The 15,436-nt window shown below is 45.4% G+C and overlaps 1 protein-coding gene and 1 long non-coding RNA gene across 6 annotated transcripts in view; one reads left to right on the top strand and one right to left on the bottom strand.

Moving 5' to 3' along the window:
• ATXN2 (ataxin 2) overlaps nucleotides 1-11,591 on the bottom strand; it is a 63,063-nt gene extending 51,472 nt beyond the window's left edge. For 4 of the 5 annotated variants that reach the window (XM_077931174.1, XM_077931176.1, XM_077931175.1 and 1 more), the window contains exon 1: nucleotides 11,139-11,590. In XM_077931174.1, coding sequence (XP_077787300.1) covers nucleotides 11,139-11,479 — 341 coding nt within the window. In that variant the 5' untranslated portion in view covers nucleotides 11,480-11,590. Of the gene's footprint in view, nucleotides 1-11,138 lie in introns of all 5 variants that reach the window. The other variant, XM_077931178.1, reaches the window with a different exon arrangement.
• Nucleotides 11,592-11,633: 42 nt separating this feature from the next.
• Nucleotides 11,634-14,795, top strand: LOC144328370 (uncharacterized). Its single transcript, XR_013393555.1, has 2 exons — nucleotides 11,634-11,761; nucleotides 13,013-14,795. It is a non-coding gene; the product is annotated as an uncharacterized LOC144328370 (long non-coding RNA).
• The last annotated feature ends 641 nt before the right edge of the window (nucleotides 14,796-15,436 follow it).

Genomic DNA, 15,436 nt, shown 5'->3' with positions numbered 1-15,436 from the left:
ATGAGCTCAGGCCTGAGCTCAAAATAAACATATTTCTGTGTAAACAGAGAAGCAACTAGGATCTCTAGCACAAAAAAACCCAAATATAGAAAGAACAAATCAAATACAGTGTAAGGCAGTAATCTTTACTGAAAAGCCTCAAACTCATTTTGGAATCAGTTCTGATTATCATACTTTAAAGTGTTTGTGTAGTATTATGTAGAACGTGGGGTCAAATCAATCATCTCATGCACAGCCCCTTCTTTCAAGGAGCTCTGAGGATCATCACCATTATGACAATTCTGAAGGGTGAAAGGTGGTGGGACATTATCTAGCTCAATACAGTGGTACCTCGGTTTACGAACTTAATCCGTTCCGGAAGTCCGTTCTTAAACCAAAACCGAGGCGCGCTTTCCCTAATGAGGCCTCCCGCCACCGGTGCCCTTCCACCGTCTGGCTTCCGTTCTTAGACTGAGGTGACGTTCTCAAACCAATACACTATTTCCAGTTTTGCGGAGTTTGTAAACCAAATCGTTCTTAAACTAGACAGTTCTTAAACTGAGGTACCACTGTATTGTATACACTGACTAGCAGAAGCTCTCCAGGTTTCCAGGCAAGGGACATTCCCACCTCTACCTGGAGATGCTCAGGATTAAACATGGAACCTCCCGCATGCAAAGCAGGTGCTCTACCACTGAACTAAAGTCTTTCCTCCATAGATGACTTATCCACAGCTCCCCGCATGCAAAGCAGGTGCTCTACCACTGAACTAAAGTCTTTCCTCCATAGATGACTTATCCACAGCTCTCCAAAATCTTGAGTGGGGATTTTCCTATATCCAAACACCACATCAATCAACACACTACATCAGCCAAGACATACAAAGACAACATACCATGGTTTAGGATCCTGTCTTGTTCCAAATCTATAGTTTCCTAGTTCTAAACAAACATATTTGAGTGAGTAAAAAGCTTGTTCATATATTCAACTTATCAATTAGAAATTTCCTAGTTTATCTTGGCTTATGATTGTATGAATGCAGCTAATGCCAAACATACAAGTGAACAGAAAGCAAAAACTCTATAAACGGTGAAGCTGTCCTGATAAATGGCTCTATGCTCCAACCACCACTGTTTTCCTCAAAATAGTCCTAGCAAACGTTTCCATGACTGTCAATCATGAGCTCCTTCATTAAACTTGGTTTGCACATCCTATTGAGTTCAGCAGGCAGGTACAAGGTGACTGGCTTTTTATGTTCAAATAGGGACTGAAAAGAATAAAGGACCAACATCAGATAAATATTAATATTATTGTTTATACCCCACCCTTCTGGCTGGGCTTCCCCAGCCACTCTGGGAGGCTTCCAGCAAAATATAAAAAACAATAAAACGTTAGATATTAAAAACTTTCCTGAACTTCAGATGTTGCCTTCAGATGTTTTCTAATGTGTATTTTGCAACAAAGCAGTTTGTTGGCCTGATGTGGGTCCTTTTTTAAAAGGGGTGTCAATTCCTAAATAAGATTACAAAGACACTTGGCAAACACCCCCGGCCCCAAATGATCAAGGATTGCTACAGCTGTTATCAATCATTACTCACCTATGAAGCTCCATACTGTCAAGGAGTTCTGGTGGACTACCTCCTGCCACACAACTTTTCCTACCCGATGCATTAAGCATCAGTGACCCTGAAATGCATCTCATCACTTTCAGAAGCACAATTAGCTGGGGCACAACAGGGGGTGTTTTCTGCAGTAGTTGCAGAACTTCTTTCCTAGAGAGGTTTGGATTGGTTTCAGGTGAGCTTCTTAAAGCCTGAATTCTGTTTGCGTCCTGTTTTTATTGTATGAAAAAGTATTTTAACTATCTTGAGATGTTTTTACCTTGATATGAACTGCTTTCATTGTCATGTATTTTATTAAGTTTTTGTCATCTGTTTATGTTTCTTCTGTAAAAAGCAGAATGCAATTTCCCTCCAACAAATAAATAAATGAATAAATAAATAAATAAATAAATGCAAACGTCCCAGGTTTTTGTTTGTTTGGTGATTACGTTATCACTCATTACTGCTGCTGTGGTCAACTCTGTTTATTTGTATATATTTAAAGTACAACTGAATTGTCACAGACTGCATTTTTTGCAGTTCATGACATTTCCCCTCAATGTTTACCACTGCCGCCCATATGTATATTTACATTTCAACTGTAGATAAACTTCATGCATATAATGAAATGAAATCCCATTTACAAAAATGTATGCTTTGGTAAATCCCTAAGTCTTTTAAGATGCCACAAGCTCCTTAATGATTTATTTTAGTAAAAACATGACTACCCTTCTGCAATCTTTTTTTGGTTAAGTTTTCAGTTAAGTATTCTTCTAGAGTTAAGCAGTCATTAACACAATTGTTTCTGTACAGTGGTACCTCGGGTTAAGAACTTAATTCATTCAGGAGGTCCGTTCTTAACCTGAAATTGTTCTTAACTTGAAGCACCACTTTAGCTAATGGGGCCTCCTGCTGCCGCCGTAGGTTAAGAACAGTTTCGGGTTAAGAACGGACCTCCAAAACGAATTAAGTTCTTAACCAGAAGTACCACTGTACAAAAATAATGAACAGTTGCACTTTCCACACTACTCAGAACGAACTCACTGGCTTCCCATGCCCCTTACTGGGGCATGTGGGGTGGGGGGATTCTACCACCTTGTAGGCAATAGCTCATTTGTACTCTGCATGTATCAGTCTCAAGACTTTGCTGTAAAGATAATTAGCAACTGGCTGGGGCAGGAAGAGATTCTCAAGGTCACTTCATCATTTCAGGAACAGTTAGAAAGAGCACGTTTCCCTGACTTTCCAAAAGAGCAGGGCAAAGATATCAAGCTTAGTTAATTATTGCAAGAAGAGAAACACCAACTCCATCTTTGATTTCAAATATATAGGATAATCACAGAATTGTGGCGTTGGAAGAGACTCAAAGCATCATCTAGCGTAACCCCCTGCAATGCTAGAATCTCAACTAAAGCATCCAAGACAGGTGGCCATACAACCTCTGCTTAATGAATGAAGGAGTGACCACCACGTTTCGAGGGAGTCTGCTCCACTGTCAAACAGAAAACCCTTCCTGATGTTGAGCTGGACACTCCCTTCTAGTAACTTGAATCCATGGGTTTGGGTCCTAACCTCCAGAGCAGGAGAAAACAAGCTTGCTCCATCTTCCATGAGACAGCAGTGGGGGTAGGGTAAGTGAAAACAAGCTACAACAATTATAATGTTGTTCACTGCGCCTGCTCAGGCTGCACAGAAAAGGCATTTTGGTTCCAGAAATTCATTCCGACTGCGCAGATTAAATCTAATTGATAGAATTCTACAGGATGAGGTATTCGTGTGTGAAAACAGTCAAGGTCCAATGATCCCCAGGCACACACCTCCAGATGGTGGAGGTATTAGGGGTGCCCAGGCATCTTCACTTGGTCTCAAGTGGCCAAGTCAGGTGCAAAATGAGCCTGGCTAATTTCGAACACTTGTGCTTTGAATTATAAAATGTTGATAGGTCATACGGGCATCCCTTGCACTTAAAAGATCATACAATTCTGCTCCAGCTTTCTTCTGTTTCTAAAAAAAAAATATTTTATAGAATATGGTCGACTTTAAAGGGCGTTTCCCACACAGCAGTTCTGTTTCTCCAAAGTGACTATCTTCTGTGTGATCAGAAGCAAAAGAGCTAGCCATGTCCTGCAATCCATTTGTTTGCAACCACAAGAGAAAAGCAATCCATTTAAATGTGTGAAAGAGATTCTTCACAGTTTGCTTAGCACATCAAAAGTCTTCATGAGAAGCCAGCAAAAAAGGAAGGCTCTCAGTCGCAAGTCATGCAACTGGAAATCTCAATTTGTTCACTAGGTAGCTGGTGCTGAGTCTCAAAAAAAACACGACTGGCAACCAGTTAATTTCGATCACTGTGCTGCAGGTGTAGTTTTGCACTTTCTCAAGCAGGAAACAAACACGGCACAGAAGAAGAGAGAAGAAGAAGAAGAGTTTGGATTTGATATCCCGCCTTTCACTCCCCCTTTAAGGAGTCTCAAAGCGGCTAACATTCTCCTTTCCCTTCCTCCCCCACAACAAACACTCTGTGAGGTGAGTGAGGCTGAGAGACTTCAAGGAAGTATGACTGGCCCAAGGTCACCCAGCAGCTGCAAGTGGAGGAGCGGAGACGCGAACCTGGTTCCCCAGATTAGCAGACTACCGCTGCACAGGTGTCACGGGTGCCTGCAGCAGCTCCTTTGCCTCCATATCTATTGGTTCTACACACACCGTAAGACAGCACTCTGTGCCTCCAGCTCAAACTCCCCTGCTAAACACCCCTGTTTACATGTACTGTTCATTTTGACTGTGATTCCTGCATTGCAGGGGGGTTGGCCTAGCCCTAGATTATCCATGAGGGTACCTTCCAAGCCTATAATTCTGGAACTGCTGCTGACTGCTAACACCTCCCCCCAAATCACTTCCTCTAGCACAGCACATGGCCACACTCACAAATGCACAATCAAGCCTCTAAACAGCTCAGACAAGCAAACAGCCCCAATCCAAAAGACACAATATAGCCTCATGAGGGTTATGGATTCAGAGAGAAAGCAAATACATTTATTCAAATGATATTTGAAAGTATGGGGCAATTCCAGGTACGGTAACTGGACTCCTCCTCCCACTCCTGGGCTGGGCTCTTAGAATTTCAAACCAAGCACACATGTAGGTTGGTGTATTAAAAATTCATATAGGCTATTAAAGAACCAATAGACACCAAGCTTCATGGTACAGTGGTACCTCGGGTTACATACGCTTCAGGTTACATAATCCAGAAATAGTGCTTCAGGTTAAAAATTTTGCTTCAGGATGAGAACAGAAATCGTGCTCCGGCGGCGCGGCAGCAGCAGGAGGCCCCATTAGCTAAAGTGGTGCTTCAGGTTAAGAACAGTTTCAGGTTAAGAATGGACCTCCAGAATGAATTAAGTACTTAACCCGAGGTACCACTGTATATTGTTCCTACACACATAAGGGGAAGCAGCAAAGTGGCAGCAATTGGGCAGTGAACACTAGAATGCTGCTTCGTCCTAATGAGCCACTGACCGTCTCTTTTTGTTATTTGTGAACAAGGTGTATGTATTTCGGAATGACCTTAGACCAGACATGTCCAAAGTCCATATCGGGGGCCTAATCTGGCCCACCGGTCGGTTTAATCCAGCCCCTGTGGCAACTTATTTCCTGGGGTAAAATCCAAAAAAGGAAAAAAAAAACCTCAACAACTTCAACCCTTAAAAAGCTCAAAGGTTTTACTTTTATGGTAAAACCATAAAAAACCCAACAACTTCAATCCTAAAAAAAGGTTAACAACTTTGGTCGGCCCTCATGGCACTTCACTTCATCAAATCTGGTGCTCTTTGAAAAAAGTTTGACCATATGCTCTGCTTGCCAAAGGTAGGTTTGGGAAAGACCCTGTGTCTGAAATCTTGGGAGAGCTGTGGCCAATACTAAGCTAGATGGACCAATCATTTGACTTCATTTAAGACAGCTTCCTATACTCCTATAGTTTGTTGCCGATTGTGATTTGTCAGAGATAAACCATGTTCCTAGTTCAGATATGGCAACAAACCAAGGCTCATGGTTTCCCCACCAGCCTAAGGACAGAAGTAGAGCAGGAATGATGAAGCAGTATGCACTAGCATGCTGCTCAGTCTTGGTAAACCATGGTTTATTGACATTCACATACCCAATGGTAGTATGTACTTATGTCCAACCTCTTCTGCAACTGATTGGCGGGGGGCGTTCAAAAGCAGTTTGTGAAACAGTACGAGGACTTGCTGCATTACCAGGGTCAAGGGAAGAGCTATGGTTCGATGGCTAAAGTATATAATTCCAACTACCCTGGCTGACAATTAGTTTCCTGGCCCAATTCGAAGTGCTGGTTTTGACCTATAAAGCCTTAAATGGCTCAGGACTACAATACCTCAAGGACTGCCTCTCCCCACATGAACTGTCATGGAGCCTGTGATCATCATCTGAGGCCCTTCTTCATGTGCCTCCTCCATGAGGGGTCTGGAGGGCAATTTTCCACGGTGGTTCCTCACTCATGGACTGCTCTCCCCAGGGAGGCTCACCTGACACCTTTATTACATATATTTAGGTGTCAGGCAAATGCATCCCTCGTCCCAGGCTTTTGGCTAATTAAAGAATATACGACCTTTTAAACTGGGGGTGGTATTTTTGTGTGTTTGTAACTGTGTTGTGTATTACTGTGTTTTTATATTGTAAACCAGCCTGTGATCCTCGAAGAAGGGCATTAATAGAAATTTAATATAACAACAACAGCAACAACAACAGCAACAGTCACACACAAATGCTTGGGTGTGTCTATAGCAGCTCTCAGGGTCCGTCTGCTAATATTAATACACCTATCCAAAATGATTAATACTGATACCAGGAAATCCTCTAATCCTCTACAATATTTTCTCCTTTTTGGCTGTGTTCAACCTTTTTGGTTGAACACAGCAGGCATTCCTGTTCTCTGCCAAAAAAGCAGATGTACATACCTATTTCCTTCAGAATTTATCTCCACTGGATAAAAATGGAATATTCATTCACATTTTGAATACAAAAACCAACTTCAAAACAGACAGCAGCAGGACATTTCACTTCAGCAGGATTCTATTGTACAATAAACTAGTATTGTAGCATAAAGAGTAATAAAAGGCATTCAAGAACTTAAGACCAGTAGTCACTATTCTCAAATGCTCTACATATTTAAAAGAAACATGGTATCAGAATAGGGGCATGCCAGAATTATCAGCATCCAGTAAGGTCCCCACACAGAGGTACAAGAACACAAGCCCATTTTAGAAACCCAAATTAGATTCTAAACAGGTGCTTTAATCCTCAGTACATGCAACATTTCCAACTGACTCATAAACAACTCTTTCAATCTGTAGATTTTGCTTTTCCACGTAAAAGCATTATCCTGAGACAGATCACAACCACTGAAAATTCAAATTATTAAAAATAATTTCAGCACACTGAAGAGGTAAGTAGAAGTGAAAGAAAAATAAGCTATTTCTGTTGAAATCTCACTTAATATTAGAATTAATAGCTATACTCACACATATCACATTTCAAAAGGGGTAACCAGTGTTAGAAACTCTGATACGTAAGCTAATAGCCAAATGGCACCTTAAAACTGGCCTATACTCACCACAACAGAATGTGTAGGCACATTTTAATGAAATTTTGTTGTTATTCATTCCTCTTCTATACTGCTTTATATTTTGAAGGGGGAAATATCTCAAAGTGGTTTACAACACAGTAAAACATCAAATAATGCAATCTAGAATAAAACATAATTTAAAATATTTCAGATCCTTCCATAAGTTACATTTTGCTTTCCCCATATTTATGTACCTACTTAATCTATATATTTGCCCCATAGAAGAAATACTCCAGGAAGCCAGTGTGGTGATGTGGTTAGAGTGTTAGACTAGGACCTGGGAGATCAGGGTTCAAATCCCCACTCAATCATGAAGCTCACTGGGTGACCTTGGAGTCAGTCACAGCCTCTGAACCTACCGCAAAGGGTCACTGTAGGAATTAACTGAGGAGGGGGGGAAACCATGTAGAGAAAAAGGTGGGATACAAATGCCGTGAATAAGCACTTCTGCTTACCTGCTTAAGAAATTTGGAGGGTCAGCCAAATGGAGATGTCAGTCACCAACCTGGCATCTAAAGATCTCCATGTCCTCACAACTGGACCCACACCAGTCGCAAAATGCGCCCAGGGGATTTCAAACACTGGTGGGTGACAACATCAAAAAGATCCTGCCTTATGTCCTTTCCAAGAATATTCCTATTTATTCCCCCCCCCCCAAGTCTCCCATCTAAGAAGTAGAGTAAGTTCTAGAGGATTGCACTATTGATATCCACTATGTGTAGTAATTTTTCACTCATACAGGAAAGAGAAATGGAGGCACTGTACATTTCAATGCTACATCTCTGTGAGTTTTGTATGTTATGCACCAACTGTACAAGATATGCTGATATGCTGGTTGTATCAGGTTTATATAGTCTGCAAAACGTTTGTGTGGCAAAATGCAGTCCTGGATAACAGACACCCCTCATGCCCCTGATCTAAAACATGAACTCTCTAAAGTACTTTGAACTCTCTAAAGTACTTGTCAATATCTCGGGAATACTTACAACCAATATTATTATCCTCCTATTACAGACAGGGTGGAGTGAGAGAAAGAGAAAGAAGTTTGCCAAAGGCCACCAGAAGCAACATTTGAACTGGGGACTTCCTGGTTCACAGTTCAGCCTTCTTGCTATTGATCTAAGTATCTGATGTACTTCTGCACAACTGAAGGCTCTGGCTTTCATGAATATAGAAGCAAGTTTTCAAAGAAATGTCCAAATTGCAAGAGGACAGAAAGAGGGGGATGGGCGTTACTGATTTGTTGGTTTGATCTACGTTCTTATTGTTATCATGTATTTTGCGTTTTTATATTGCAAACCACCCTGAGACCTGTGGGTTAAGGGCGCTATAGACATTTAATAAATAAATAAATAAATAACCCACTGAGTAGAACTCTCAGCACCTTTACTTGGAAGCAAGTCTGAGCGACTTCTGTTGGTCTTTCTTCTAAGTGATTGTTCTTTTGATATCAGATAGTTGTAGTTGGGTAAATAAAACATGCAAAAGGAAGTGGGGAAGCCAGTACTTTTAAGGGTATTAAACACATCTTGGCAAACAACACAAATTCTGTTTTACGTTGTTCCATGGACAACACAGCAAGTTGCTTAGCCCGAAGTTCTATTGCTTCCTGCAGGCACACGATTCAATATGACAAATGCACATTACCGTCTATGCACCTTATATTGCATAATTTTAATACTGTAAGAATCATCAATGTTTTGGATCAGTTTGTATAAAAAATCCGCTGCTCTGAGCAGATTAGCAATGGTATTGAAAATCATAACAGAAAAATAATTCTTATCGCAGCTGGAGGGGAAATCTAGTCCCACACATTCCTGAATCACCTTTCTCTTCCCTTTGCAAGAGGCCTGTTTTAAAGGGAAGGACCCCCTGGTTTGGGCAATGAGGCTTGGCAGGATCATTTGGGGGGTGGAGCTGGGGGAGAACCTCAACTGCGATATAAAATGGTCACTCTCTGCACTCAAGGCTGCAGTAACGTAAGACCGGCTGGCAGGGGCCTGCCTCACAGCAAACCAGGTGCCCTCTGCCCAGGCTGAGTTTCCTGCCTGCGAGTCTTGAAGGGCAGGCTGATCATCTCCCCTCTTACACATACACAAGGGAACGATCAACTCCAAAGGCCTAGACCCTGGAGTGACACTTACGACAGCACCAACGTCCTTTCCAGGCCCGGCCAGCCTTTGCTGCAGCCTCGGCCTTGGGGAGGGGAGGAGAGGCCTTCTACCGTCACAGCTCGCTGGTTGCAGCCCCGTGTATGCATGCCTTCCCCGGCAATTCTTGCTCCCTCCCTCCCTTTGCCAAAAAATGCTTTCCTGCAAAATCAGGAGGGGTCCTACCAGGGTTGTCCTTCCCTATTCACCACCCTCACCCCACAGCAATGCCCAAAGCTTGGCAATGCCTTCTGCCTCCCCATGGCAGTGTGAGCAGAAGATCTATCCCAGCTTGCTTCTCCTCCTTCACCCCCCTCTCCAAAATACTATTATGCGGTATTCTCTCTCCTCAAGCCTCTGCCCAACATGGAGGCCAAGCTGCCTTTCCTGCCCCTGTCACCCTCCACAAAAGGCATTATGCCACCCCCCTTCCCAGGGCAATGCCAGTTGCTGTGCCTGGTAACTCCCATCACACACACAACATTGGGCCAGCTGAAGTGGGGAGAGGGAGGTCCCCCATTTCCTTTCCTGAGGGGATGCGGAACATGGAATCCCTTTTTCTCCTCCCACCCCTAAAATACAATTTCTTCCAGGTCAAAGTCAGCCATTGAATGATTACGTACCCCCCCCCATTCTTAAGATTCCAGGTAACACCTCCCCCTCAATACAATGCAAGGGAAAGTGATGCCACTCACCAAAACCTTCCCATCCCCCCCCACTTCCAAAGCAGGCAACCTCCACTGCCCCCCCATGACAAGTGCTCCCTTCAAACAATGCCACCCTTGCCTCTATCTTCGCATGCCCCCCCAAACCCTGTTATGCAATTATGCAGGTTTTTTTATAGAGGAGAACTTGGGAGGAAAAGAGACACTCTTTAGCCATTATTTCTACAACGACCAGCGGCGGGAGGGGTGGGGGAATAGTCTCTTTATTTCAAGGCAACGCGACCCCTTTACATTTCACCTAGTCTCTCCGCAGCCCCAGCCCCCCTCTCCCCAAATCATCAGTCGTAACATTTATTTGCCTTGGGTCCTTTTACGGGAAGAAGGCAGGTTAATCAGAATGGTATCAACGCCGCAATCGCAACCATCTAGATAGGCCTCTCCGCGGCACACAGACCCACACAAAAGGCGGCAATATTCCTCCTTACCAAATATTTGCACAGCGTTTGCCCCCATGGCTGATACTGGGTCCGCACCACTCCTCTGCCCTCCTCGAGGAGAAACCAGCCAGCAAAGCGCCCGGCAGAGGAATCCCACCGCGTGACCCCTTTTTCCTTTCCCCTTTCCTTACTCCCAAGCAAGCCCCAAAAGCGAGCGGCCGCAGGATCGCAGCCCTTTCCGAGGCCGGCCGGCCGCATCCAACCACACGTCCTCCCGGCGCCTCCGAGGAAAGCGCTGCTTATTACGATCGCGGTTAATTAGGGGCTCATGTGCGGGCATTTATGCACGAGGCCCGGCGCCGAATCTATTGGGGGTGGGGGGAGAGAGGCCTAAAGCGGAGGACCCCCCCCACACACACACCCAAAAATAAATATTACCCGGGACCGGGTTGGTCCCGTCAGGCGCCTTGCCACCCGAGGCCTTCCACCCGCCGCGACCGGGCCTGGCCACCGTATTCCCCACCCTGCAGCGCCCAGGTAGCCGCGGAGGGCAGCGGGGAAGAGCCCGGCAGGGAAGCAGGCGAGGCCCGCCCGCCAAACCCGCTAGGCCTGGCGCAGGGGGAGACGACCCCCGCCCCGCTCCCTCTCGCCCCTCGACTCACCTGCCCAGATTCTGCCTGCCTCCGACGCTTCCTCCGGCCGGGATCCCGCTGGGGCCGGGGCCTGCTCCGCCGCTGCTATTCCCACCTCCGCTACCGAGGGGCTTGCGGCTGCTGCTGCTGCTGCTGCTGCCGGCCGACTGGGCCGGCCCCTGGGGCGGTGGCGGCGGCGGCGGCGCCGGCTGGCTCGCCGTCGCGGTCGTCGTCGTCGTGGTGGTGGCCGTCGTCTGCTGCTGAGGCGGCTGCGGGGACGGCGGCTGCAGAGGCGTCGGCGGCGGCGCTCCCACGGCTGCGGCGGCTGCGGCGGCGGCGGGCGAAGGCTGAGGCGATGGCTTGAGGGACATGGCTGAGCCGAGGGAGGCAGGCGAAAGGAGGGAGAGGGGGAGGGACGGGCGGAGCGCGCGCACGCTCGTCCGTGCTCGCTGCGGAGGCTCCTTCCGCCCCTCACGACGACGGCGGCGGCGGCTGAGGCCGCCTCCTCAGGAGGTGGGGAGGGAGGAGGAGGAGGAGACAAGCCGGCCGGCCCACCGACCCCGCGCTCGGCTGAGGGTGAAGGCCGCCCGCCCGCCCGCCCGTGAGGAAAGCGGCAGCACCGGGGAGGCGGCAGGGCGGGGCCCAGCTCGGCGGTACGTACTGGGGGGGGGGGGGGGAGAAGCGGAGGCCTTGGCCGGAGGACGACGAGCAGCCGCAGCGGCGACGGAGGGGCTCGTCTCCCCTCAGGCAAGCGGGCGTCTTTCGCGGAGGGAAAGGCCCTGAGGGGGGGGGAAGGGTCTGGATTAGCCCCCGGGATATTTCCGCCCCCAAAGGGAAGGGGGTCGTTCGAGGGGGGGGCCCTGACCACGCGCAGATTGGCGCTTTCTCCTCTCGATTGTCGGAAGGGGAGGAGACGCGCTTAAGAGCCGCTCGTGGCCCCTCTTCCACGCGCGCACACCCACCCACCCAACCTCTGCAGCCGTGCTTTTAATTTTTTAAAATTATTTTTATTACTTTCCCATTTAAACATAACATAATCACATCATTATTATCCACTTTGCTTCTTGGGCTCTTTAGAGCCTATCGACTTCCTTCCCTCCCACCTCTTGGCTTTCAAAACTAACCTTTATATTAAAGCATTTTGTATCTTTCCCAGTTCTTCGATAACTCTTTACTAAATATCTCAAAATTTAAATATAGAAAGGTTAAAAAAAAATTCCTTACAAGTCTTCAGATAACCTTAGTAGTGTTGTTAATTGCTTACAATGAACTTTCAGATAATGAATAAATTTACTCCAGTCTTTTTGGAATATTTGATCGTGCTGGTTTCGGATTTTTCCCATCAGCTTTGCCAGTTCCGCAAGTCCATCATTTTCATTTGCCACTCTTGCAGCCATGCTTTTTAAACAGCCCTTCTAATATTTAACTGCATGTCGCTTACTGTTACAGACACACAAATATTTATGTACCATTGCATTTGGAATTCTTCCCCTCCCATTTTACCATTGCAACAGCGTTGCTGGACTCCAGCTCCCTTCAGCCCTAACTATTGGTCATGCTGGCAGGGGATGATAAGAACAGTGTTGTTGTTGTTTTAATTAATTTCTCATTTTATTTGCCGAAATCCATATCCTGCTTGATGGCAATAAAACCTCTCAGCAGTGAAATTTTCAGTTTTTGTTACAGCCTGGAAAGTTCTTTTTTAAAAGGAGCATTTCGTCACCCACGAAATCCATCTTTCCACTATAGGAAATGATATGTAGATGAAGGACAGCAGTATTCGGGATTTCAACATTAATTAATAATTTTCTGCAGATATTGTTCTTTCTTTTTAAAAAAATACATTAGAAAATACATCTGTGTCTGTTGAAATCTGATCTCACACTCATCAAATATATTTTCAGATTGGTGATGGAGCCAGTGGCTGCCTTGCGTGGCTGAAGGGGAAAAGGAGGAGAAACTGATTGGTACAAATAGTTTATAAGCCAAGAGAAGTCTGGGGAGAAAGCATGTCAAAGCAACAGAACAATATGTGAATTGCCTCCCCAAATCTGTGCCAGAATGGAAGAAATGCCATATCGAGGCATATGGTCCTCTTTCCCTCCCCATTTTATTCTTGTGAAGTAGGTTAGACGGACAGTTGGTGACTGGTCCTAGATCACCTATTGAGCTTCACTAGGGGTAGGCAACCTAAGGCCTAGGGGCCAGATGCGGCCCAATCGCCTTTTCAATCCAGCCCATGGACGGTCCGGGAACCAGCGTGTTTTTACATGAGTAGAATGTGTCCTTTTATTTAAAATGCATCTCTGGGTTATTTGTGGGGCCTGCCTGGTGTTTTTACATGAGTAGAATGTGCGCTTTTATTTAAAATGCATCTCTGGGTTATTTGTGGGGCTTGGGATTCATTCATTCCTCCCCAAAAAAATATAGTCCAGCCCCCCACATGGTCTGGTGGACCAGCCCACGGCTGAAAAAGGTTGCTGACCCCCGAGTTCCACAGCTGAATGAGGATTTGAACTTGGGTCTCCCCGGTCCTTGTCATACACTCTGATCACTACACCACCTTCATGTTAACTTTGCAAATGTAGATTTAAAAGGTAGTATAGGAAAGAGCAGTGCAAGAGCTGTAGAACCATCAGCCGCCTCCAAGAGAACCAGTGTAGTGCAGTGTTGGACTAGGACCTGGCAGATTCAGCCGTGAAGGTCCTTTGGATGACTTTGGAGTAGTCTCTGCCTAGCCTGCTTCACATGGTTGTTGTGGTTTAGAGCAGAGCCTTGAGCTCCTTGGAAGAACAGTGAGAGATACCATATTTTTCGCTCTATAACACGCACCTGACCATAACACGCACGTAGTTTTTAGAGGAGGAAAATCCGTAGGCATGCCACCCGTAGGCATTTCCTCCATAACGCGCACAGACATTTCCCCTTACTTTCTAGGAGGAAAAAAGTGAGTGTTATGGTGCAAAAAATACGGCAAATGCAAGAGTAAATAAATGTTCTGCACCAAGTTCCCAGGAGTCTCCCAGCGCTAGTTCAGCACACTGGTTAAGCCCGCTACCAAGCCTTAATGCAGAGCTTCCCAAACTGTATGTCGTGACACATTAGTGTGTCGGCTGCAGTGTGTAGGTGTGTCGCATGAATGCTCTCCAAGCTGCTCCCAGGGCTGGAAAGGGGTTAGTTTAACCTCCGGCTTGCTAGTAAAACTGAATTACTGTGTCATGATGCATGTCTAAAAAGTGTGTCACCAACAGGAAAAGCTTGGAAAGCTCTGCCTTAATGTATTAAAATGCAATGCTGACCAACCTACAGATTAAGTCCCAGAGAAAGTGGTGTTGCCTCTACTGATGGCAATGAAAAGCCTTTCAGCTGAGAGCTTCGACATCACAAACTGGGATGTAGAAGAAATGGATGCCAGTGTACTACAGAGGATTGTTTGTTCAACAGACTGAAATTGAGGTGCGCAGCAGCTAGGGCAACTGTGGATTGGTGTCAGAACCCACACAATCATGACCATGACAGTGACTACTAGATATATATGTGAATTGAAGGTCTAAATCTTTATGTTTTTGGAAATACTACAATATTTGAATATATTAAAATGTATTCAATATACTATTTGAGGATCACATTTTATCTGCTATTTTCCTTCTTTTTTGCAGATTAAAAATGCAGTATTCAAACCATAAATGTATCAGAACTTGTAATGTTTACACTAATGCTATAAAATACATGGGTTTTTATTCATAAACAAGTCCAGTAGGGTGATAAATTAGGGGGGGAAATGGGAATTTGGGTAAAACAGCATAGGTAATAAGTACAGGCATTGTAAATGAAATGCCAATTTTCCTTTGTTCGATCCGACATCCTGGATGATAGTGTCTTCTCTTCTTCTCCACCCCCTATGTCTCAACTGTTTAAAAAGCAAAGACATGTTTATATCAGGTTCTGCGTTAAAATTTCATTTGTGTTTTAAAAACCAGAATAACTAGAGAATCTCATCTGGAAGAAATGCTACTCCTTGCTAACTCTTCAATGTTCATCTTACACACTCACCAACACAACTAGAACATGCTAACTTGCAGCCTTTCTCAACCTTGGGTCCCCAGATGTTGTTGAACTACTACTCCCATCATCCCTAGCTAGCAAGGCCAGAGCTCAGGGATGATGGGAGTTGTAGTCCAACAACATCTGGGGACCCAAGGTTGAGAAACGCTGTGCTAAGGAAACTACAGCCTGTGGAATCCACACACAATGGCAGGCATTTCTCCCTAGATTAATGGAATAATTCTGTCTTGACCATTGCGAGTGTAGATCAGAAATTCTCATTA

Source organism: Podarcis muralis, chromosome 7 (assembly GCF_964188315.1).
Source record: "Podarcis muralis chromosome 7, rPodMur119.hap1.1, whole genome shotgun sequence".
In the NCBI taxonomy this organism is placed as follows: Eukaryota; Metazoa; Chordata; class Lepidosauria; order Squamata; family Lacertidae; genus Podarcis; species Podarcis muralis.
This window is presented reverse-complemented; position numbering and strand designations above follow the sequence as displayed.